At 41.7% G+C, this 25,770-nt stretch overlaps 2 protein-coding genes across 4 annotated transcripts in view; both read left to right on the top strand.

Annotated features, from left to right (window-relative positions):
• lrp2b (low density lipoprotein receptor-related protein 2b) overlaps positions 1–2,257 on the top strand; it is a 37,905-nt gene extending 35,648 nt beyond the window's left edge. The window contains exons 75-81 of the mRNA XM_069691680.1: positions 12–165; positions 427–490; positions 647–778; positions 1,134–1,208; positions 1,409–1,492; positions 1,652–1,711; positions 1,988–2,257. Of these exons, the coding sequence (XP_069547781.1) occupies positions 12–165; positions 427–490; positions 647–778; positions 1,134–1,208; positions 1,409–1,492; positions 1,652–1,711; positions 1,988–2,026 (608 nt within the window). The 3' untranslated portion in view covers positions 2,027–2,257. The remainder of the gene's footprint in view (positions 1–11; positions 166–426; positions 491–646; positions 779–1,133; positions 1,209–1,408; positions 1,493–1,651; positions 1,712–1,987) is intronic.
• A 1,889-nt stretch (positions 2,258–4,146) lies between these two features.
• LOC138617034 (MAGUK p55 subfamily member 3-like) lies at positions 4,147–25,755 on the top strand. 3 transcript variants are annotated; one of them, XM_069691681.1, is made up of 20 exons: positions 4,147–4,467; positions 12,673–12,858; positions 13,190–13,308; positions 14,288–14,365; positions 14,502–14,582; positions 15,097–15,234; positions 16,123–16,204; positions 16,676–16,761; positions 16,883–16,957; positions 17,794–17,990; positions 18,122–18,186; positions 18,837–18,854; positions 19,146–19,187; positions 20,479–20,544; positions 20,860–21,018; positions 21,174–21,254; positions 21,545–21,638; positions 21,781–21,889; positions 22,547–22,663; positions 25,101–25,755. In XM_069691681.1, the coding sequence occupies exons 2-20, from the start codon at positions 12,822–12,824 to the stop codon at positions 25,278–25,280; spliced, it is 1,824 nt and encodes a 607-aa protein (XP_069547782.1). In that variant the 5' UTR covers positions 4,147–4,467; positions 12,673–12,821; the 3' UTR covers positions 25,281–25,755. The 3 variants fall into 3 exon arrangements, with proteins under 3 accessions (XP_069547782.1, XP_069547785.1, XP_069547784.1); XM_069691683.1 differs by lacking the exon at positions 4,147–4,467 and adding an exon at positions 7,315–7,659; XM_069691684.1 differs by lacking the exon at positions 20,479–20,544.
• The last annotated feature ends 15 nt before the right edge of the window (positions 25,756–25,770 follow it).

The raw sequence follows: 25,770 nt of genomic DNA, 5'->3' as shown, positions 1-25,770 counted from the left end.
CTCCATGGCAGTTGGAATAGGCATCGGGGTGACGATACTGATCGTGGTTCTGCTGGTTGCTCTGGTCTACGCTTCCAGGATGAAGTCGAACCTGCTGGAAACGTTGCGCAACAACTTGCCCTCCATGCCCAGTATGCCGTCCATGCCATCTATGCCAAGCTTCAGGTGAGATGTTGAGCCAATAGAAGCATCAGTAGATGGTTGTTATTTTCATATATTCAGTATTGGAAAGGTTTATTTCCTAAATCACATGTTGACAGTTTGTGACAAGTAACAACTATAAAATTTGATTAAAAGTAAAAAAAATATATATATACTTGTACCTTAATGGATGCTGAAATGAAGCTTGTTTAGAGTGTAATGTTTTATTTTTATTTGTTAGTATGTTATTTACAGTTGAATGACTGTTACGTTGGTTATTTTCAGGAATGGTTCGACCCGCAATGAATTGCAATCAGAGACCAGTGGCACGAGGCAGACTTCAGTGGAGGTGAGTAGTAATACTTTTCAACTGCCCAAATAGACCCCATGACATTTACATAGATTATATGTGTACATGTCTGTCTTTTCTAGTCATTTCTAATCCTCTTTCTGTTAATCCATGTGGATAAACGAAGAACATATGCACTATGTTGTCTAATACCAGATTCCCAGTATATCTGTATCCATGGTGGACACGGACGGGAAGAGTTTTGAGAACCCGGCATATGAAGCTGGAGAACAGCTCGCCGCCAACAGCATGTCGGCTGCCACCTCTGCTCCTGCTGGAACAAACAAGGTCGATAAACAAAAATCAGTGCTCCCCTATACACCGTATTGATTTTGCTCACTCGTCCTTTCACTTGGTGGCTGCATATGACATGCCACGTTTCCCCGATGGTATTTTTTTTGCCTTGTTCTCTGCTGCAGTGTACAAATTCATTTGAATATTCAGTGTCATTCTTCTACCTTCTGTTTTATTTGTTCTTTGTGGAAAAAAAAAAAAGAAAAGAAAAACCTTTTCTTGTCACCTCACCAGGATTTTCTGTCAGAAAGTGTAAACACATGTAAAAACATGACACTGTGAACCGGTGCCACATTGTTTTCTACTTTTTCTGAGCTCAGTTTTGTGACAGTATTTTAACCTTCCTCAGGTAAACATCGATAATCCCTTGTACGTGGATGAAGATCAAGCTGCAGACGAGCCCACCAGAAGTGCATCCAACAAGGTTTGGTTCACGTTCGTCACCAAGTTTAAAGTCTCACCACATTTGTTTTATTTTAAAGAAAGTCGTACCACATTGAAGAAACACAGCTCTCCTGATGAGGCCCCCTGAGATTCGAATTTGTTTTCTCGTGTGACGATGTTCATCTAGTCTAACATGTCTTCAAACCTTTTTAAAATGTTCCCGCTTCGTGGGCGTTTCAGGAAGCTTTTGAGAATCCAGCGTGCGACACGGAAATGAAAGATGTCAACGTCACTTCTGCACAACCTGTGGCTTCGAGCACGCAGGTAACCATGGAGACGCGTATCAAAATGTTACACAAGGTTTACCGCTCAGTCGCTGAAACGTGAAAATATGCAAGTAAAGGAAACTAAATATTTAAGTGGACTGTTTGGTTGGAGTACATGTGTGCACTTGTTTTTTAAGCATTTATTTTCTTTTTACAGCAGCAGTTTGAAGCCGCTGGAGAAGACAGTTTTGTGTCTATCCAAAATCCCACGTACACGGTGAGTCCAGAGTGACTGTGATCACGGAGTGATTGTGTTAGAAGGAGACTAAACGGGACGAACAGGCTGCTGTGTGGATCTTATTCTGACACGCAGAGCTGGAAAGGTTCCGCAAATGACGGCCGTGTGGTCTTGAAATTTTTGTATATCTTTCATTTTAAAACTTTGTAGCTGCAGTTTAAGTTGCAGGCAAGAATATTTAAATATTGTAACTATATGACATGAACCAGCTTAACATATCTTGATATTTTATTAATCGTTGTGATCTTCCAATAGGAACCCAAACATGCGCCTAATCCTAATTCTGAAGTTTGATGTGACAACTACATCAGGAATTAAACTGGACCACATTTCAGGACTAAAACCTCATTCATTCTGATTGGAGGACAATCGAACACTTACAGACCTGGAACAGATCAAACAAGACATTTTGTAAAAGAAGAATATATTTTGTGTCACCTACAGGTGTAACTTTAATTTCGATGTAGCTATTTGTGTAAAAAGAACAATCTTTTTTTGTGATTTAATATACCTAATATGAGGTCTGTTCAAAATATGTAAACTTCTCTGTTTATGATTAATAGTTTGTATCTTTTAGTAAATTTTGATTGTGAGAAAGTTGTATCGTAAAAATTCCATTATCATCAGGTTGTTTTCCATCACCCTTTCTCCTCCCCCGTAGATAGACACACACATACACACACACACACACACACACACACACACACACACACACACACACACACACACACACACACACACACATTCATCCCCCCTTTATTCTTAACACTCAGTCTGTCTCATACCTCTCTTTTTATGCGACGGCGGTTATATCACAGAATGATCTGGTTTTACAAGACAGAGGCTCCCACTGGTGTTACCCGCTCACTCATCACTGTATCTGACCCACTGAACTAAGATGGAATGCTTTGTCATCATCCATTTAATCACAGCGATGAATTGAGAGTGATCACAGAGCAACAGTAATGATTCTGCTCCTCTTCTCTCCCGCTGTCACAAGTGTCTGAACACATCAAGGCCTCTCTGAGCCGGCAACAACTAGGCCAGCCGCACGAGCAAAGGGAACATTTAAAAAGACAGATAAGAGGGAAGTGAACAAGTGAAGACACAGAAAATAAAATAAAAAAAAAAAAAAAAAAGGTGCACTGGGTAGGGAGCTGTGAGATTTTGAGTTTCTGTGTTGTGCTTTCATGATGATGTTTTCAAACTAGTCGTTTCCCACGAGGCATCTCTGAGCGTCAGCCAAAGTGCAGACTTTACCGCTCACTGCTTGATGGAGACATCGAGGGGGGGTGGATGAATGGTGGTGGATGGATTTAAGAGGGGCAGACCAAAGAGGCATGCAGCTTACAGCATGTGTGCACACAGCGCTGCCTTCAAGGGTTGTCGGGGAATGATAGGTTCGGTTTTTATAATTTATACAACAATGAATTTTCCATGACTCATTGATGTAAAATGTCAGTGTTGTGTAAAATTTAAATAATTCAATGAATCCCTGCATTCAAGGGAGGATTCATTGTTTTTATTCAATTATTTAAAATGCAGTCAAATGTTTTACACAATCTTTTCAAAATGCTTTTTATTTAATTATTCTGCTGATTTGAGTTTCTTGTTTCGTGTTAGTACATCCAAATTAGAGGGCAATGGAAATGGAACAACTCAAAGACATTCATTTTTTTTCCTCTTCATTCAAAAACTAAATTTATGTCAGATCTCTCACCAACAAAACTTGCACTGATGTTCTTAGTTGATGTTTCAATAGCTCAATGGATGATGGAATCATTGATATTACATCAGGTATAATTTGTATTGAGGCCCGTTGGTGTCGGCATAGGAAACTGAAAAAAAAAATATGATTTAGATAAAACACTGAAGTAAAGTCAAATTATAAATCTAAATTATGAGACACTAAGTCATTGGGATAAACGTCAAAATCTGATGGAATAAGTCAAAAACCTCACAATTTTGACTTACAGCGAGTATATTTGCCGTTCCTAATTATAATTTTTTTCCAATTGAAATGTATATTTTTCAGTGGATAAATTTGATCTGTTTTTTGGTTAATTCTAAGCTAAACTGTTACCATACAACATCTAAATAATATGCGAGTCATGGTCAAAGGTCATGGCCAAACTAATTCATCAGAAGGCTTTGGGGCAAAATTTGTTGTTTGGACCCTTTTGAAGTATACTCTCGGTGAAATAATAAAACTGAAATAACCGACATGAGGCTCTTCCACAAAACGGTGACACAACACCGTTATAAATAAAGGTGACGATTGACATCGTGTTTTGGTGGTAAAAATTCACTAAAAAGTCAAATTATCAAACAATTAGGTGACCGTGAATCTGGGGTTTTGCGGGGCCTCGCCTTAACACCACATTTTTCACCCGTATTTCCCTGCCAACTAATAGGCTATTTGAACGCTACCTAATGGAGCGTAGAGTTTACGAGGAGCACCTGAAGGCAGCAGGGAGAGGCGAGAGTGAACTGGCAGGGTGGGGGGTTCACGGAGCGATAGATTGGATGGAGCAGAGAGATAAAGCCTGATGTGTGCCAGTCAGCTGGAGACAGACAGAAATACAGAGAGAAAGACAAGAGAGAAAGAAGACGGAGGAAACACTACAAGAGGGCAGACTGGTGTTACAACGACACAAAGCGGCGTGGAGGAGGCGAGAGAAAGAAAGACAACAGAGAGAAACGCGCACGCCGTGGCGGAGAGGAGCCTCGACAAGGTAAGGATGCTTTCCGGCGTGCACTGACTTACCTCTGAGCAGCTCTTCAGCGTGTGTTTGCGTGTGTCTTGACAGAGAAAAGAGCTGCATGCGCAGCTCCGGGAACAATTTTTTTTTAATTTACTCAACTCCAGATTTAGCCAAACGGAAAACCTTGATTTAGTTTGGTGCCAAAAAAAAACACAAAAAAAACCAAGCTCTGCGAAACTCACATTTCGTTTGAGGCTTTGTGTAAATTCAGGTTTGCAATCACACGCCCGAGTAAAAAAAAACAACAACCATGTGGGGTGTGTGGCTGTGGTGCATGTTGATTAGGGGGTGTATATCACCTGTGATTGATCGCGAGCACCGATATTTTGGGATTAAACTGTTATGGAGGAGAGCAACGCGTTAAGGTTTCGCGTCACCTACGTCAGATAATTACAAGACAACATTTCATCAATGAAAGTAGGAAGGCTGGTCAATACCAAGAGGACACGGCGCGCGAGAGGTGGCTTACCGGACCTGCTTTTAAAGCAGGACTTGGTCACGCTTTGCTGCAGGCCGGGACGGGACGGGACGGGACGGGCTCCTTTTTTTATGGTATTATTGGCTTACAGGAGAAGCACAAGAGCCAGAGATTCCGTGAAGGTCAGGGTCACGCACAGTGGTGCCAGTAAACAAAGACGGGGAACTGTGCTCTAATGTAGTAATATTCAGGAGACAAAGGGGCGATTTTAGTCTAGAAATTGGGTTTATTTTGATGATGCCATGTCATTTAAGTGAAACCGGTTTGAACTGATTGGTCAGAGGTTTATTTTCGGTAGGGGCACATTTTGCATTCGCTGACTCCGCCGGAAGGATTACTCAGCAGGTACATGATCCCTTGGATGCCTGGGCCTGAGCTTTTCTTTGAAACAAATATTAACGTGTTTTGTAGGAAAGTTAATAACGACCATAAAGACACGGAATGACCACACAGTGAGAGGAAAAATGACCAAAACAAAAGACTCAAAACAACCACAACAATTGGCAAAAGAAGACCCACAGGTACAAAGGAAGACCCCATAGTTGCAACAACAAACAAACAAAAAAAGCCAATAAAAGTGCCAACAAATTCAAATAGAAAAGGCAAGAAATCCAAGAGAAGAAGCAAAAAAAAAAAAAAAAAAAAAAGATTCAAAAAGTGCACAGAGACCTACCACGAAGAGAAACAGGGCCTATTTAGAGACTCAACAACAAGCATGTTGCATGCAGTCACTTTGCGTCTCTTTCAGTCCGGGTATCTTGCTCCCATGTTGGTTTGGGTGGGGAGGGGGTCCTTTTTCATGTTTATGCCCAGAGGCTTATTGTCTGATAATCCACCCATGCGTGTCCCCCTTCACACCCTGCGTCTCACTGTATTTGAACACATCGTAATGAGCTCAGTGGGAGTTTAACGTCAGTCAAAACACTCTGAAGTTTGGCTCCCGACCAGACAGATTGGCACGTTATCAACCATCATGTCAAGGTCCTCCTCTGACCCCAAAAGCTTTTTGGCTGTTGACATTGTGAAAGTGCTTCATGAACGAGGCGCTCGCACGTCGGGTTTCCTCCCTCAACACACGACAACCAAATTCACTCTCACGACACTGGACGTTGCTGGACAGCCAGATCCTTTATCCTGCTGTGTCTCGGAGTGGGCGTGTTGAAGGTGTTTTTGAACAGAAGTTCTTCTTATAACCCTCTTAGGAGCCGTCTGGCTCCCCGACCTCCTCCGCAACACTTTTTATTTTATTTCCAGCGTTTTTTTTTTTTTGTTTTTATCCAAGCACAATTCAAATATAAACTAAATCTCAAGGTAGCTGCACTGTTATGAAGATGAACTTTTAATGTGGTTGACAGAATCATTTATTCAAGCATTCTTTAATTGAATGAAATTCCTGCTTACATATAGAACCCACACACTGTTACAGTTACTTTATGATTAGAGCCGTACCAATTTATTGAGCCGCGAAAGCAAAAAATAGTGGGAAAAAAAAAAAAAGATGCATTTTCAGACAGGTTTTTGTTGAGGTCATTTTTAACAGAATATCTTTGAATTATTGTTTGAGCGAAACGAGAGATTTCAAGATGTCACCTTGAAGTCTGTGAAGGAGTGATGGATATGTATTGTTTTTTTTAATATTTCATTGACTAAATGATCCTATTTTTGATGCAGACGTACAATCCTTCTATTTTCCTACTTTAAATAGAGAATCAAAATCATTTGATTATTTACTTGCCAAACACGGTATTAAATCTTTTTGGGAGTAATGAGGTTATTTTAGAAAATGTGCAGCAGCTGCCTTTAGTTTTCCAAACGGATATCGGAATTCAATCTGTCAAATCCAAACGTGTCAAAACGGCCATGTGGGTGGCATCCGAGGTGGTGGATGGAGTGCACACACAAACGCAGAGTGGTGGGCAGATGGCAGCAGCAGCATATTGGCGACCTCGCCCCTCGATTTTATTCCTCTCGGGACCCGTCCAACAGCAAATGGGTCTGGCAGGCAGGTGGCACGTACGTGTGAGTGGAGAGGACAGAGACGTGAGGTTACGCTCTCCCAACATAATGTCACTATAATGAAGTTATGTGATGGTTTGACTGTAGATTGTGGCAATGTTGGGTTTGGCAGCAGGAGGAATCATCCAGGGAGCTGACTGACCCAGTCATAAACCAGCTCGTACCGTTGATTGACGTCGGAAAAGATTTCGTACTTTTGAGGTCAAAAGTCATGCGTGTTGTTCAAAAAATGACCGGCATTTTCAAAGTCAAGAACGACTTATGATTTGTATTTTTGATAAATGACAGGGGGCGGGGGGGGAATCGAACCCCAAACCTTCTGGCTGAGAGGCAGCAGTGCTAACCACCGCGTCACCAATCTTCCCAGGAGTTGGACAGCATTGTGACAAATCTCTGGCTCACTGCAACCTATAACTCCACCGTCCACAGGCCAAGGTGGAATCTGAACCATTCACAGCAACCTTGGTGAAGTAGAATCTTTTACCCGTTGAGTTAACCAGACTGTCGGCTGAGTCGCTGGAAGCTCTGGAGTGAACGCCGTGAAACTCTTTCTCCTGCCGCGGCTCCTCCTCCTCCTCCTCCGGCGCCGAAGATAGTCCAGCGGGTCTACGACGCCGACTCCGAGCTGGAAACGACCTCATGAAGACACGGGCTCGACCCCCCCCAAGGTAACGCACATGGTTCGCGGTTTACCCGCCGAGGTAACGCACAAGGTTCACAGTTCACAGAGACCTCTGAGGGTAAGCTCACAGAGGGTGAGACCTCCTAAGGTGAGTCCCTCTAAGGGTAAGCCACACAGGTTCGGGTTTGTACATGCAGTCATACTAATACCAAAGGTCAACAACAATACAAAAAAATAAAAGTCTAAAAGTGACTTCTTCTTTTTTTTCATATTTTGGACATGACACAGTATGACACATAGTGGTGTTAGAGTTGCTGAGTGTGAGAAGTAACTTGAGGCGTGCATGTCAGTTCAGAAAAAGGTCATACTCCAAAAAGTAATGAAAAGTCATCCAAAATATCCAAAGTATGTTGTCCAAAAAGTGACCCAAAATTCATTTTTGTATAGACTATAGAGTATCGATAGGGTATATAGTATAGAGTATAGATAGGGTATAGAGTATAGGTTATAGAGTATAGATAGGCTATATAGTATAGGGTATAGAGTATAGAGTATAGATAGGGTATATAGTATAGGGTATATAGTATATAGTATAGGGTATAGAGTATAGATAGGGTATAGAGTAGAGTATAGATAGGGTATAGAGTATATAGTATAGAGTATATAGTATAGCCAGGCGATGCAGCTAGGTTTGATGTTTCGCCGTGACACAGGAAGTTGATGTTTAAGGTCAAACGATGCTCCAAACCTCATGAAACTTGCGTCAGGCACCAACTTTCATGAGTTTTTGAAGATGTTAAAACTGCCAAAAAAAAGCCTTTTTTTTTTTTTTTTTTTTTTTAAAGAAAAATTAAGGAACGAGATCGAGGAAAAAAAATAAAACTGCAAGCGGCGATATGCCGACCCTCGCGTGCTGCACTCGCCCTCGTGAAGCTGCGAGGGCCCGCATATCACTGCTTGCAGTTTTAATTTAATATATTGTAATTTTAGTCGTAAAGAGTTTTCCTTCGTAATGTTGGCTTGCTAAATTGTTAGCTGGTGTTCTCATGACTTTACCATTGAAAAGCCGAGCATACCGTGCACGGGACTTCCCATGTCGTAACAATGAGGTCACGAGTTCAATTTAAAGGCAGCGCAACATCCTCCAGTTTTTTTCTGGTTCCCTGGCAACTGTTTGCTGCCAGGGAACAACTGGGTACATTACCTCCTGTAAATTGTCCTCTTTACAGTTTTGAACAGGTTAAACAAACATAACCGGGGTTATGCAGATTTTTTTGAGTCAGGCTAACTGTTTAGCCCCGTCTCCAGTTTTTGTGCTCAGCCAAGCTACGTGGCTACTGACTGCAACTTCATATGCGACAGTAGCATCGGTCTTCTCATAAGCATATAAGTACTCAAACATAAATGTCAAAGTTTCAGGCTCCGGACATTCATTTGATAGATATTACTTGATAACATTTACAGTTAGCTTATTCTATAGACAGTGAAGGTGGTTTGGTCTGTTAAAGTTTACTCTCACTGTGTCCAAAAAGGAGGACAAATGCCCATCAGACGTTTCCAAAGACTAAGGACATCGCCAAATGATTATTCTATTAAAAAGCCTGAGAGAAGCTGAAAATCCCAACACTGGAGAAGTTGTACCCTACACATTTACAATTTTGATCAGAAAATTACTTTGAAACTGTATAAAGACATTGTAGATTAAGTGTCTGTCAATCACAAATCCATTTTTTTAAATGTTCATAGAGTTCTTCTTGCCATATCCACTACGTCCTCGCTGATATTGAGTTTCTCTTATCTAGCTTTTCTAATCGGCTTCATTGTTTTCATTGAAATCCTCAGTAATCCACACAGCTGTGAGCACCACCATCTTAAATGAGAGAGGCTAGATAATACCACCATATGGTCTGTGGGAACCTCAAGTATTTAGACGATGGAGCTCAGCGAGTGAGAAAAAAACAGAAAGATGTCAGCTTTAAGCTCTAGTCAGCCTCTTGTAATTACAAAGAGTCGGATGGAGGGAAGAAGAGGCGCAGAGAAAGAAGGTCAGGATCGTGTTCAGGGAGGAGGGCTGAATGAAGGCAAGGAAACACAGAGGAAGAGGGAGACGAGGTTTTCTCACAGAACTGTCAGCTTTGTTGTTTGAACCCAGTTTTCTCAGCGGAGTGCAGCGTGATGGTCAACCAGCAGCAAAAAAAAAAGTACACTGAATCAATCTGGTATTATTTCTATGCCTGATTTAGGGTCACTCATGATTAGAGGTCAAAGGTCGTATCACGCTCATGCAGTGATTTCAAAAATAGGGCAGAATTATTTTTATTTTTTTAAACGAGGAGGACTAAAATATTTCCAGCTATTTCACAGGAAGTTCTTACGTTTGACTTTGCTCATCAGGTAGAAGTTTTCTTTGGCCAACAACTTCCTGGAAATCGGGAAGTTGAACTAAAAGTGAAATGTGTCACATTTGAACAGAGCCAGGCCCAATGTTTATCCCTGTTTTTAGGTTAAGTCAAACAAACTGGCTGCTACCTCCAGCTTTATCTTTGAATCAAAGGTATCAGTACTTTCAAGATATCAAATATTTTTTAAATGATAAAATACTTTGACGTGAAGTGCAGAGAGAAGTGATGCAGACAGATGATTTATCCTCCCTGATGTATTCTGTTAGTAATCAAGCTATCAGCCTCCACATGTTGTTGAAGGTCAACAGGAAAACAAAAGGCACTCCATTAAAATGATCACTATCTCTTTTTAGAGTTCCCTGAAAAGCTTGTTTTTCATCACTTTCTTTCTTGAAGAAATTGTATTTTCTTGATTCCTGTTGTTCTGGGTTTTGTACCCTCATGGTTGAAATGCACTTATTGTAAGTCGCTTCGGATAAAAGTGTCAGCTAAATGAAATGTAATGTAAATGTAATGTAATCACCACCCGACAGACTCGGGCCCAATTAAATGCTGCACATCTTAAACATGGTCCCAACCCGGGTTTGATGAAGATTTGTCGCCAGCTAAATGAAGGTTTGTTTGTGCTGTGGCCGTTTCTTCTAATTGCCACTTTGGCACTGTGGCATTTTGTCTTCAGTCAACATTTTTCCTGAAAAGACATTTGCTTGGCAGCTAGTATGTTGTCACCAGCCCACCAGGGAGACACGTGACAATGAAGTCACGGGAAAAAAAACAAATAATTATTGTAAGTCTATTGTAAATTTGTCAAAATTTATGACATAGGATGACAGAAACACAACAAAAAGTGGTGATTGCGTCTTAACAACTCTACCAAAGAAAAGATTCCCCTGTGCTGTATTCAAAGACAAACCCTCAGGGCTGTAAGTGCTTTCTGTAAATATAATCAGCGATTATTCATGAGGATAAAAGATCGCCATTTCTCTGTCTTAACAGTCCTCCAATTAGACCGGAGATCAACAGCTTGCTACACTGCCAACATGCTGATCAGGTGCTTCTGTCTTTTGTTTGTGGACGTCAGGAGTGTCCTTGTGGATGTCTTAACAACGAGCCAGATTGATTTGCCAGCCCTGGAAATGACTAGAAATCGTTGCAGGATTGCTTTGTAATTTCCATCTCAAAGGAAATGTTGCTTCCAAAAGTGGAAAAGCACTTACTTTGTTTTTTCATAGACCACTCTTCTCTGCTCCCCACAAATTTCTGAAAGTGTCTCTAATGTGGCGTTCACTCAAGTGTTGTAATCAGTTTGTTTGAATCTCCAACTTTTTCATATTTGTTCTTTTTAAAGGTTTCATCCTTTACCAACCCTGCCATACCCTGAAATAGTGACGGGGAGATATGAAGGTTTGTGTCGTGCCCGGTTGTTCGGATCTTAAATTGGCAGTAAACACGTCATCAGGTGGCTGCAATGAATTCTGGTCCACTGTAGGTGGAAAACGAACACAAATCACAGTGTTTTAGATTTGTAAAATTGGCTGTAAATCTTTCTCCTGTCAATCTGTGCAAGGAATGGGAACATTCGGAAATAAGAAATAAACTAAAGCTAAAATACCTCAAAAATCAGAAGGGTTCCGTTTTTACCGATGCTGATTGTAGAAATCCTTAAGTCAGGTTTGGCTCTGTGTATTTAAGTAGAGGGGCCATTTTCCTGCTATAGATGTGCTTCATTGCTCTCATTTGCCTGGCCCGTGAGCTCTGCAGATAGTGAGGGGATACACACAGTGTGCTCACCAGACATCTCCCACAGATGTGTGTTAGAGCTTCAGATTTGTGTGTTGGCCTCCCACCTCCCCAGACAGCAGCTCCAGGAGCAGCCGCGAGGTTGGAGCTGGTGTGCAGCGGGCGGGCTGTGGGGACGTACTGCTGATGTGCTATTGCAGAGACTGTTAATTAGAAACTTGAAGATGATCTAACCGACACTGACAACTGTGGAGGAACACTATACGACGCTCTACTAATGCTATGATTCTATAGTGTTGCCATGGTGACGAGGTAAAAGATCCCATTGGAGAAAAGTGGCTGGCGTTATCTGACCTCGCTTTGCTCCAGTTCGGCAGCCACACAGTTTGAAATGAAAATAATGCTTTGTGTCTCGGTAATGAGAGTCCCTATTAATCATACTGGAACTTTTTCAGCACAGTAATGTGTCGATCCATCATTGTCAGAGCACGGCTGATCGGGCGCAATTTCAACAATGTATTTATATTTGCTTTGAATGAGAAATGATGTGACGCTCATTGTTGGCAAGAGATCAGATTTTTTTATTTTTTGTCATCAGTGCAACGCCCTAATAGTTTGTTGCTCCCACCAGCATGGAACAAATCACATTTTTTAAAAGATCTCTTTTGATTATTGTGTACATAAATACATTCAGATCATAAAAACGAAATGTTGAGGGTAATTATAAATGGGAACTACTACATTAATCAGTAAGAGTAGTTGTGTGCATATCTATTAAACCTGTGCTACATCCAGAAGAAGCCTGTACATTTGCTGTACATACTACAGCTGTATTACAGTATTCCTTTTTTTAAAATGTGAATCCAAGCTGCTTCCGTTGTTTGGAGTCACAATGTGGTATTTGTTCTCATTCCCAGTTGTGTCCGTGACTTCTCCACCTCGGCCACACGTGAGGAACAGAAGAACTCAGAGAGGGTTTGACAGAATTCACCGGCTTTGTTTCCTCTCCCTCCCTGCTACCCCCACCCCCCACTGCCCCCTCTCTGCATCCTCCTGCCTCCTCTGAATGATTGAAGCCATGCCCATCGTGTCTGCAAGCACAGGTACAGCCAAACATGTGCTCAAGCTACTCGCCCATGCTCTCTGATGCTTTGAATGTGCTTATAACTAATGCATGTGCTATGATAGTGCATTATTAAATTAATATGGATGCACTACTGGAGCTTGAGTGCTTTCATTGTAAACGGCATTAGTGTCGATGGAAAAAATCCAAAAGCTTAAAGAACCATAAATGACTGATACATGGTTAGTTTTAGTGAAATCTGGAGATGCAGGGGGCTTGTTACGTGTTGATGATGCAATATTTCTCTTGGTTCATGATAGATATAGGTGTTTGAATGGGTGATTAATACATAACTCCTCTTATATTCATAGGGCTGCATGAGACCCTGGCCCTTCTCACCTCTCAGCTCCACCCTGACGCCAACCACAAAGAGGACCTGGTGTTCCTCAAAGATGTCTTCAGTGAGAAAAGCATTGGTTACCTCATGAAGGTACAGCAGATGTCAGTAGAAGTACAGTTTGTGTGATTTGTGATTCAAACAGACATGTTTCATTAAATATGTGCTACATCTATGAGCAGAATATGTGTCACCAGAAACTGAAATTAAATCGCTCAACTTGAATAATTGCAATATAGAATTTAATTTAAATCACATAATTTGAAATTGTACCATTTAACATGAATCACTTTATTCAAAAACTGAATGGAACCATACTTACTTAACTCAAGTTTACTTTACTCACTTAACTTAAATTTACTGTACTCAGTTTAACGCTGTAAGAGGTAACTTTAACCAAAGTAGGAAAAAAATGACTTTTTGTCATATTTGCTAAAACTGTCTCTGTACTGATCGTAGTGCATGACACAGATGATCTGTGAAAAAACCTGCTCCATCCTCCTCGGCCGGGCCTACTGAGCCCAGTGTCTGGCTCACAAACCCTGACGTTTCAGCAAATGCAGATTAAAAATGTCACACATTTTATAAAGCGACGATAAATACACTGATAATTTACTGGCTTGTCATCTATGTTAGCGCAGTAATTAGCGAGCAAACGTTACATTAGTAATGAGATAACTGTGCTTTCAGAAACACTCGCATTACTTGATTACAAAGTTGGACTGCTTCTGGCTAAATGAAAAAGTCATGAATTGAGGACCACGTTTCTAGCTGAAGTATAAGCAGGCGAAGCTTACTGTGAAGGATAAAACTAATCAACTGAACCCGAACCGTGATGGCAAAACACCCCCTAAAACTTAAAGCCACCAGATCCCCTCACCGTTGAGGTCAATCATTTAGGTTATTCCCTTTAATTTGTCACCTCTGTATGTGTCAGTAAGATTTAACCAACTTATTCTTGGAAAAAACAACTGTCTGTTTATAATTGTTTCATCGGAATAAGTTTTGATTTTTTTTTTTTTTTCCCTGTGGATGTGTACACACCTTTGATGCTAATTTGTGTCCATCCCAGATACATGATAAACTGAAGCAGTATGAGAAACAGAGCCCCACTCCAGTCCTACACAGCGCCTCCTGTCTGGCAGAGGATGTAGGTGCAATCAAATTTCTATTCAATGAATAAGTAAACATCAATTGTAATGTCTCAAAATGACATTTTCTAAAGTAAATGTGTTTTCTGAGGAGATTTGTATTTTAGGCAGTAATTTTCTGATTTCAATCATCAGCTGGCAGAAGAGCTTCAGAATGGACCGCTGGAGGACGACGAGCGAGAGCTGCTCCTCCTGCTGAGCACTCCTCACCTCAAGGTAAACGTACACGCACATGCTTTTAGTTTCTCTAATCACACATGAGCAAGCTGATAAATGGCGGGCTGTGTCTCTTTCCTGTACGACTCAAGACACCCTCTCGTTCCTTCTGTAGGTTTGGTCTCTTTAAAAAATGCTGCTGCTTAGTACGTCAACCCTGCACTGCTCTGATTTTCTGATTATATATTACATAACACCAGCGTCAGCGCTGTCTGTACCCCTTCCCCAAAACACAGATAAGACTGTCTAATTACTCTGATCAAGTGATTATGCTCAAGTTATTGGCTTTCTGGGGAGCTTTCCGGGAAGAGACGACGGCTGCGAAACTGGAGCACTCCTTTGCAAAAGCAGCCAGTGAAGAAGATGTTGTTCCTCCTTTTGTCTATATTTATTTTTCCCCTGACTTTTCTTTGCTCCAGATTTCTCTGACTCTCTCGTCGGTGGTTGTTCATGTTCTCAAATCTTACCTATCTGTGTACATGTCTGTGTATTTGTTTGTAAATTACTCTCGCAGGCAGTGCTGTCAGCTCACGACACAGTAGCCCAAAAGAAGTTTGACCCGGTTCTGCCGCCGCTGCCGGACGATCTGGACGACGAGCTGGACGAAGAGTCTGTGAAGATCGTCCGCCTGGTGAAGAACAAGGAGCCACTGGTGAGAGCTGAGGACCTGACAAAAAAATACGAGCTCTTCCTTCCCTCAACTTTTCTTATGCCCTCAAGTGAGGCTTTAAAGGTCCCTGTATTGTAATGGAGCAGCTTCGGGGCTTTGGAGAGCTCTGAGGTGTGAATGTTGGCCTCCAAAAAAATCCAGAAAATCCTACAAGCAATGGACAGAAAATAGATTTTGTGAAGTGATGCCTGTTTCACAGCAAGAAGCATGCATCAACAAGTTAAATATCTTCAGATTGAAACCCATTCCAGTCAGATCCAAAGGTGACACAAAATATGAGCTTTGAAAGTATTAAGTCTTTGATTCAGCCTTCAGTTTCTCTTTCAGCTTTCTGCAACAGCCTCACACACGAAAAGTATTTGATCCAGAGCCAAGTCAACTGTTCCCACCTGTTTCAAGTCTTTATGCTAAGCCAAGGTAACTGTGTCCTGCTTCATACTGAGTATACAGACATAACAATAGTATTCATCCTCTCATCTCTGAGCAGGAAAGCAAATAAGTGCATTTTCCCAAAATGTCCATTTATCGATTTAAACTTTAAATCAGTTCCTTGAACATGTACCTCTGATAAAATATCTGGTGTGAGGCTGAAGGTGGTGTAACCTGTTGTCGGAAGATAGATAAATACAAAAAAAAAGTGGAGTGCAAGACCTTCCTCTTACATACAGTCATAAGAAGCATCTAAACAGCATCAAACTGCATGAACTCTGAAGCTTCAGGCATTGATCTATTTGGCAAAACCCAACCAGCTGCACATTGGGAGCAGCTTCTGCCGGTCTATTACAGGATTTTATCAGCTCGGGGATCTGAAGATTATATGCGTGTTTGGAAGTCTGATTTATTGTTGCTTTTTTTTTTTTTTTTCAACAGGGAGCGACCATTCGAAGAGATGAGGCCACAGGAGCTGTAATTGTAGCCCGAATCATGAGAGGAGGGGCAGCGGACCGCAGTGGTGAGACAGTATTCATACAACATATATCACAATTCAAATTTTAGTTCTTTGGTTTATCTGGGAAAAAGGGCACAGCCGCAGCCGAGGGCCATGAGAAAATAATCTGCCGATAGACCCAAAGGGAAATAATCTCTGCTCCTCGTCGAACTTCCAAACCAACAGGACTTTCTTATCACCACTGAAACACTGACAGAGAAGTGAGGAGATTACGTTGTGTAACCCCTCAAACTGTCAACACAGATCAAATCCTTGAGATTAGAGCCACGAGATTCCATATTTCGAGATTACAGACAAGTGTTCCTCCTGACTGTTGCCATGGAGATGTTGTTGACTTTAATGCCAACTAAAAATGATAAATAATTTTTTTTTTTTTCTTTTGGTGCACATCTGAGCTTCATAGTGCCACTGCACTCACAGGGGATTCCTTTTGCGTTGTTTTCCTTTGCGAGTAGACTTGTTTTGTGTTTCCAGGTCTGGTTCATGTCGGGGATGAGCTTCGGGAGGTCAATGGAAACCTGATAACCCACAAGAGGCCAGATGAAATAAGTCAGATTCTGGTAAAGAATAAAGACTTTATCCACGTGGGATCACACGAGTTCAGATACTCTATGATCAGTCACTGATTACTGTAGCTGCCAGAGGATGATTAATGATGATGCTCTGTTGTTTTTTTATCAGTCTCAGTCACAAGGCTCCATCACGCTGAAAATCATCCCAGCTGTCGCAGAGGAAGACCGACTGAAGGAAAGCAGGGTGAGGACACTTTTTTTCTGGCTAAATATGAAGCCTGTCTACCTCTGAAAGACTCGACAACCAGTTAGTCCACTGCTATAAACTGGGAGAAGATTTCTATTTAACTGATAATGAGAGTTTGCATTAGAATGTGCAACTTTCATCCCTGAACAGAAGCTGGTTAACTTAGTTTAGCTGAAAATGGGGAGACGGTTAGTCTCGATCCACATATCTAGCATCCTCCTCGTAACCGGCAGCTGGCTTCATATTTTCACAAGTGGTATTAGTCTTCTCAACTAGCGCTTGGCAAGTAGATGGTACATGCATGTCCCCGTGTATTGCTGTATCAAATGTTGCTGTATTTAATGAATCAAGTTGAAAAAATTGAACAAAGCTGCTAACCAAGTGCCAAACAACAGTGATGTCATCCATTGGTTTGTGAACATCGTTGTGAGGCTTCAAGTTCAGATTTTGGCCTTCGTCATCTTGCTAGCTCTGACTCGATCTGATTGGAAACCCGATAATACTACATCCCTCCCACCGTTAGCAGAAAGCTGACTGCACCACAGTCCTGTCAATCAAACAGATACGCCTTCCAAAAACACAGCTTTTTGAGGCTTGTTTTTAATTAATAACAGGATTTTTTTTTTCTTCAGATGAACCATGAGAAATATAATAATGAGCTAATTTAGTTAATGACACCATAAGAATTTGTGTAAATCATTTATTGACTTGAAACGTATTTCATGAAAGAAGTTGAATGGGAGTCTATGGAGCCGAAGGCTTTTTCGAGCCAGCCCCTAGTGGCCCTCGGTGGTATTGCAGTTTAACTAACAGGATATTCCTCCTCATTAAAGGTTTACCTGCGGGCTTTGTTTGACTACACACCTTTTGAGGACAAGGCCACGCCGTGCCAAGAGGCAGGACTTCCTTTTAAGAGGGGCAACATTCTTCAGGTTGTCAGCCAGGAGGACGCCACCTGGTGGCAGGCCAAGAGAGTGGGCGACTGCAACCTGCGCGCCGCCCTCATCCCCTCCACACAGTTTCAGGAGAGGTAAACTATGCCGTCACATAAAAGATGTTTTAAACTATCTTTTTGTAGGATTTGAAACTACGCCGCCTGTTTTTTTTGTTTTGTTTTTTATCTAAAATACATTTCTTCTTTCTTTTTTTGTCTCTTCTCAGGCGTCTGAGATACCGGCTGAAAATGGGTTCCTTCCCTGCGCTGATCTCCCCCCAAGCTCCCACATGTAAGCTTTACTTACTTCTGCGAGTACAAATGATATCCCTTGACCTACACCCACAAATGTACAAGAGGCTTAGATCTACACATGCAGCTCCTGTTGGGGGTCAAATTTAATCTGTCCAAGAAGATACACATAGAGAGATTATGAAAAGAGAAGAGGAGATCGGAGGTTAATCTCTGGTGAAAAAATGGAAGCGTAATCCTTTGTTTCATTTCCCACTCAAAAGTAAAATGAAACAGGTCAGTTTCTATCTCGTATCTATTGTATAAAATTAAACTAACTTTTACCAAGCTTAATGAAGGTGTAATTATGCTGCAGCACAGTGTTGTGTTTATATTTTTCTTTGGGTACTTTTTTTTATTCATGAAGAACTCTGTGAGCAGATCAAAGCCCCCGTATAGACTTTATTTAAAGAAATCTATTCAGTGGAATGACAGTGGGCGAAGAAAAGCAGATGATGAAGGATTTCTAAGTATTGATACGATTTACATGTGAAAATTACAAGACAGCGTTGAGGTTTCACAGTGAAATTAAAAAAAAAAGAAGCTTACTTTATTATCATAAACACTACGGAGGACCAGATCAGTGGTCGTGATATTTCTGTCGGTCCATACAGTGATACTGTGTCTTATTCCTTGCATTGCTAACTTCAGATGATCGGGCCGAGAAAGGTACGTAGACAAACCCTCGTGTTAGAAAACATGTCTCATCCCCGCACCGTGTTTTCATGGCAGAATTTCTGTCTGAAATTCTGATCAGTGACTCTCAAAAACACCGATTCTGGTGTCTTTATTTTTCACCCCCGCATTGTGCCATTTTTTTTCTTCTTTTTTTTTTCTTTTATACCACAGAGCTCCTGATGTTTAACTGTAACTTAACCTGCTGTGTTCTCACGTGAAAGCGCCCTGAACCTCTCCTCCCTCCTCTCACCCTGTCTTCTCTCCCTGCCTGCCGTCCTACAGAAGAATGTGACAGTAAAGGTACTCTGAATGGAAAGGACATAGGTGAGGAAGCACAATCAGTGAGTTTAAACTCATCACTGCAACATCACATGTTTGCTCAGTCTGTGTGGTAGTTCATCCTTTCTTTTTAGAGACTGCAAACTGTTGTTCGAGGTGTTATGATGGGTTGCTTTGTGCTGCTTTATTGGCTCAGATCAACAGTAGAGTTTGAGTTTTAGGGAAGACAACGCCTGGTGTATTCGTTGAACTTGACAGTGATGTCACCCGTTTGTTCGTAGGGCTTCTCTGCTGCTCCTACTGACTCCGTGCTTCTGTGGGTTTTTCTTTGCCGTCATTTTGACCTGATTCTTATTTTCATTTCATATCATAATGGATTAATAAGGCCCAACATATAACGCGTGATGTCACAGTAGATTCACAGTATTTGATTCTTTTGACAAGTTCAATCAGGGCAGACTTAAATCTGAGCCAATGAATATAAATGATTTGAGGTTTTTTTGTTATGTACACAAGCAAGAGGAGAAAGGTGAGATATCTGAGTGTCTTTGGTGATTAGACCCCATCATGATGTCACCGTATTTGAAGGGGGTGAGTAATGTAGAACCTGGAAGACTGGAGGTCGACGGGTTGGAGGAGGGTCGCAGCAAATCGCACTGAAATGACAACTGATGCAGCAGAGAGAGAGACTTTGACCCAAACTGAAATGTCTGGTGGATGAATCCTTTTGTCATTTTGTACAGTCATTCATGGTCCTCAGAGGATGCAGCCTATGACTTTATTTATCCTCTGACTTTTTTCTTTCGTGCCGCCCAAAACCGTTCTCGTGGTTTTGTAAGAAATGTCTCGACAACAATTGGATGGATGGATTTTCATTAAATTTGGCGTGCAGTTTCATGCTCCCCAGAGGATAAATTGTAAAGGCTTTTCCTTTCGTGCCATCATCAGCTCAAACTGGCCGACTTGAACTGCGATGATTTTGATTTTAACTGATCAGTTTTATTTATATTTCAACATATTGATAGGTGTCTGTGTGTTTGCAGCGGGTGTTATAGTTAAAAAGAAGAAAAAAACGGGGGAAAAAAAAAACCCCACTTTATTTGAGTGTGTGTGATGTGAGTCTGGCAGGCTTTCTGTCCTGTGTGCTGCTGCCACTCACAGCTTCTCTCAGTGTCTTTGTGGCGCTTCGCGGCATCTCATCGTGCTCGTCACACCACATGCTAACGGTGCCGTCCTTGTGTTTGATTGAGAGGCAGACGCAGCATGCATGGCTTCCAAGCTTGTGTTCTGTCAAAGATTGCAGCTGGTTGAATAAATGGTCTAATATGAGCTGTAGTTTCTCCCAAGAATAAGGCAGCTCCTGCCTTCTGTGGCCATGCTTTCTCATGGGATTTTTACTCAGGTACTCTTACTGATTTCTACTGGTGTTGTTCATTGTGTCTGTCTTGTGGGATGTGTGACACAGGATGTGAATGTAATCGGTCCGAGTGACAAATACAGATTTGACTTCGAATCTTCTGTCTGCGATACATCAAACTTGTGTTCCTTAATGTCGATGTGTCACGGTGGCAGTGTGATCTGTAGTAAACGGACGGGGTTTTTGTATATGTAGTCAATTCATATTTATTTGTATCAGGAAAAAGTATGTTGGATGCACATCACCTCTGCATTTTAAGCCATCTTGCAGTACCAACACCCTGCGTGTGTTTGACCACAGCCAGCCTGCGCAGGAGTTTCCGCCTGAGGAAAGATCGTCAGAGTTCACCAGGAGAAGCGCACACTCCAGATGGCAGCCACACAGACTTCCTGATTTATGAGGAAGTCGCACAATATTCGCCCCGGCCTGGCGAGAGGCCGCGCCTCATAGTACTGATAGGTGAGGTCCACGGTGGCGTTTGTTGACACTGAAGAAAACGCCACAGTTTAAAGTTTTCATGCAGATATTTTCCAAGCTCATATAATATAACTAGTTTGTGATTATTTTTTTGTATTATTATTCTGTTAATTACTCCGGTATTTGTACTATCCCAGGTTCACTTGGCGCTCGGATCACTGAGCTCAAACAGAAGGTGATCGCCGAGAACCCTCAACAGTTCGGTTTGGCTGTGCCTCGTAAGTCCTTCTGCTTTCTTTATGAAATATATTCTTTTCATGTTTTAACGTCACTCTTAATGTTTTTATGCATTCAGTGCGCATGACATGTGGCACTCTGTATTAGACTGTATTGTTTCTGCAAAGCATTTCTGCAGGATGACGCAATAAACACGCAGTTTTTTTTTTACACAACATTGCATACAGTACAGACGCTCTCGCTCACGCGTATCAAAATACACAAGCATTCAACCAGTGTCTGATTTTCCACCTCGTCTTCCCGCTGCCTGTTTGAAACGCGCGGCCCGAAGACACCACTCGAGCCAAGAAGTGCCATGAGCGAGAAGGAGTGGAGTACCACTTCATTAGTAAAGCAGCTTTTGAGACCGACATCCAGAACAGCAAGTGAGTGTTGGACACAAAGTCTTTCTGATGAGGTGCAAAAATGACTTACTTCCTACTCCAGAAGAATGCATGTTAATTCATGTTAATGGTACACGCTCTCTTCTTTGTCTGAATAATTTATGAAGACGCTGTGTCTCTGCAGGTTCATTGAATACGGGGAGTATAAAGAGAATCTGTACGGCACCAGTTTGGAGTCCATTCACCGAATTTTGGATCAAAACAAGGTCTGTCTGGTGGATGTGCAACCGGAGGTGAGCATCAAAAGAGTCATGCAGCACCGCCAACCAAATACACCGATTTCAACTGTGTCACTTGACAAACAGTGGAGTGTAGTTTTAATTCAGTAAGTGAGCTTTGAGCCTGTACACTCCACATGTAGGATAAAACATCAAATATTGAATAACATTTTATTTAAAGATGATGCGTTTTTGTTTTTTTTCATATATATATCTAACAAAATAAATCCAAATGTTCCCTTTCTTTATTTTAAAGCACAACCAACCTTAAAATATATATATATATTTTTACCTTTCCATATACATTTTATTTTATCACACTGGGATGATTGCTTCTCATTTATTCTGGTAATTATTCCAAAATGTGGCAGAAATAATTTTTATTAATGAATAGTTAAATCAGGTTTAAGAGTTTTAGATGTCACATTGAAAGCATGACTTAATCTTCACTTAGACCTAAATGTACCTTAATTTCAATTAACATACAAAGTGTTTGTTATGTGTGCTTCTCAAAAAAAAAATTGTCTCATTATTTATTCCATTGTCTGTCCAAACAGTCAACATCTATACCTACATCTCTATGTAGATAAACATCCATGGGATTTTAATGTTTATCCATGTTCTAGCTGACTGGTGTGATGATCAAGTTGTTGTTTTTTTTTTTGCATCCAGGCACTGAAGACTCTACGGACCGCTGAGTTCAAACCATACATCATCTTCGTAAGGCCTCGCATCTATGACAGTCAAAGAAAGTTTGGCTCGTCTTCCTCGCTCAGCGCCGGGATCACGGTGAGTTCCACAGGGTTCCCAGTCAAATTTCAAATTCCCTGACTTTTCTCTGACTTTCACTGACTAAAAAGCTCAAATTCCGTGACCTATAATGAACAGAAAAGCAGGCTGCCGTTGTGCTTGCTCCAGGTTGACGAACAGAAAGAGGATAAAACCACTCAGGCAATGATGGGGGAAAAAAATAGTATGACTTTTTGACATAATATAGTATGACATTTTTTTTTTTTTCATATTTTTGACAACATGCATGACTTTTTTTTACATCAATTTAGACAACATGCTATATTATGACATTTTTTGCATAAATTTGTATGACATGCCATAGTATACAGCGGCACAGTGGTGCGGTGGTTAGCATTTGTTCCGTGTTCGAATCCGGGCCTGGGCCTTTCTGTGCGGAGTTTCCATGTTCTGCCTGTGCCTGCGTGGGTACTCTGGCTTCCTCCCACCATCCAAAAACATGCACCTCGGGTTAATTGGTGGTTCTAGAAATTGCCCTTAGGTGTGAATGAGAGCGTGAATGGTCTTTGTTCCTGTCTGTCTCTATGTGGCCCTGTGATGGACTGGCAATCTGTCCAGGGTGTACCCTGTCTTCACCCTAAGTGAGCTGGGATAGGCTCCAGCCCCCCGTGACCCTGTTCAGGTATAGCAGGTATAGATAACGGATGGATGCCATAGTATGACTTTTTTGGCCATATTTCTGACGACATTAAAGAACTGACTTTTTTGCGCTTTTTGTGACGACATGCCATAAGTATGACTTCCGTTCAAATTTCATCAGGCAACACAATAGTGCAGTTGTCAGCGTTGTCGTCTCACAGTCTAAAGGTCCGTGGTTCGATCCCTGCCTGGGACTCTCTATGTGGAATTTGCATGTCCCTGCATAAATAATAAGTAAAAGTAAAATATGTCGTCCAAAATATGGATAACTAACTTGTGTTATCATGCATGTAGTCCATGATGTAAAACAAACATCATGTAGTCGTAAATGTGACAAAGTCACACTCCAGGCAAGAACATGCAATCCTCCACAGACAGAGTTCCAAGCCCCTGATCGAACCCAGTACTTCCTGATTGTGAGATGACAACGCCAGCAACTGTAAAATTGTGCTGCCTTTAGTGCATGTTTGTCTGACTTATATAACTTATATGACTTTTAAACTTTTTAATGAAGAAAGAACAGTAGTGCAGTGGTTAGTGATGTTGACTCCAGTCAGAGAGTTGCAGGTTTGATTCTTGCCCTTGACACAGCTTTTCATCGCAGATATTAACTTCATCCTTTCCAGGGCGGGTCTCAAACCTGCAACCTTCTGAATGGAAGGCAACAATGCCAACCACTGCACCGTTGATCTCTCTTCCCTAACATGTTTAAAAGTTATATAAGTAAGACAAGCATGCAATAAAGCCAGCAAAATGGTTGTCATTTCACAATCAGGAGCTTCTCGGTTTGATAGGGGGCCTGGAACTTAGTGTGGAGGATTGCATGTTCTTGCTTGAATGTAATGTTTTACATTATGGACAACATGCATGAGTTAGTCATCATTATAATTATGGATGACAAATTTTACTTTTAGGTTATTAGTTTTACACATAGAAAGTCAAAGGCGGGACTCAAACCCTGGACCTTTAGACTGGGAGATGACAACACTGACAGCTGCACCAGTGTTGGCTTACATAAATTGAGCGGAAGTCGTGCTTATTAAATGTCGTAAAAAATTTAAAAAAAATATATATCATGCTCTAGTATGACTTTTTTAGCATGTCGTCCGAAATATCATAAAAAAGTCATACTACAGGAACATGCAAATTCTACATAGAAAATACCAGAAAGGTATTGAACCCAGGACCTTTAGACTACAACGCTGACAACTTCACGGTAGGTGTTGCCTACCATGACTTGAATGGAAGTCATACTTATACTATGTCATCAGAAATAGCCCAAAAAAGTCATACTTCTTTAATGTCGTCCAAAATATTTTTAAAAAAAGTCATACTATAGCATGGGGTCCCAAATGTGAAAAACAGTTCCTCACCCTAACCCTGCAGATTTTGGTGGTAGTAGCAAATATTCAAACGAGAACTTTGAAAGCCGAAGTGGAGAAGGGTTCCATGTGAACATCAGTTGAACTTATCATCCAAAATGTGGAAAAAAAAAAAAAAAAGTCATACTACAGCACGTCGTCCGGAATATAATAGTGCTAATTTGCTCCTTGTTGTAAATAAGTACTCGGAAATGTCAGTTTGTTGCAATGCAAAACCAAGAATCTGTAAACTCTTATTGTAGCTCAGAGCAGATATTTCAGTGTAAGCATCAGCTGATAGGTTGCAGAAATGCCAAATTATTTCCAAGGTTAGTCCTGTAAATGGTGTTTCACCACCTGCTGGTGTGTGCAAGTGTGCGAGTATCTAAACTCTGAATCAACATCCTCGCCACCAGGACGACGACCTGCAGGAAATGAAGCAGGCGGCCGAGCGGATGGACGAGTGCTACGGCCATTGGCTGGACTACGTCTTGGTGAAAGATGACCCGGCCGGTGCCTTGGCGGAGCTCCAGGTCGTGCTGGAGAGGGTGCAGATGGAGCCGCAGTGGGTACCCGTGTGCTGGGTGAGGCGCTAGTCGGCCGAGCTCGACCACTCGCTGCCGGGGGGTGGGGCGGGGTGGGGTGGGGGGGGCTGCCGTGCGAGGGCGCGCGCAAACTGCGGGTGTTCCTCCGGAGCGACCCGGTGTCCGCTGCCACACATAACCATTCCACCGGCGTGGGTTCGTGACAAGTTGAGTGGAGTCGCCATCGTGAGAGAAGAACACGTCTGCAGTGACTCGAGAGCTTTTTCGTCTGAAGCCTGTCGTAGATTGGTCAGCGTAAAATGGCCACAGTAGTCGTACGGCTGCGGTGCTGGTGTTACAAACTGTATATCTCAATAGTGCAGTGCAACAGCTCTGACGGGCATGTAGTACAAAGCATGCGGGACAAAGCTCCTAAAGCGAGTCGCGGTCGCAGATCTGCACTCGGCAGCATCAATCCTGTGACACGCTTACTATCATAGCAGCTATAATGTGAAGTGCCATATTTGAACTGTACGATGAAGGGGGGGGGGGGGGGATTTTC

This window comes from Brachyistius frenatus, unplaced genomic scaffold, assembly GCF_029030835.1.
Source record: "Brachyistius frenatus isolate BFR_SWC_R1_liver_20210118 unplaced genomic scaffold, ASM2903083v1 Contig_11, whole genome shotgun sequence".
Taxonomy (NCBI): Eukaryota; Metazoa; Chordata; class Actinopteri; family Embiotocidae; genus Brachyistius; species Brachyistius frenatus.
This window is presented reverse-complemented; position numbering and strand designations above follow the sequence as displayed.

What these genes read in the sequence shown, in the direction of transcription:
- LOC138617034 (XM_069691681.1), top strand. Translation starts at nt 12,822, where the DNA reads ATGATTGAAGCCATGCCCATCGTGTCTGCAAGCACAG. An exon ending in CCTCCTGTCTGGCAGAGGAT is followed by an intron (nt 14,366 to 14,501) that starts GTAGGTGCAATC and finishes TTCAATCATCAG; the next exon opens with CTGGCAGAAGAGCTTCAGAA. An exon ending in AGGGGCAGCGGACCGCAGTG is followed by an intron (nt 16,205 to 16,675) that starts GTGAGACAGTAT and finishes TTGTGTTTCCAG; the next exon opens with GTCTGGTTCATGTCGGGGAT.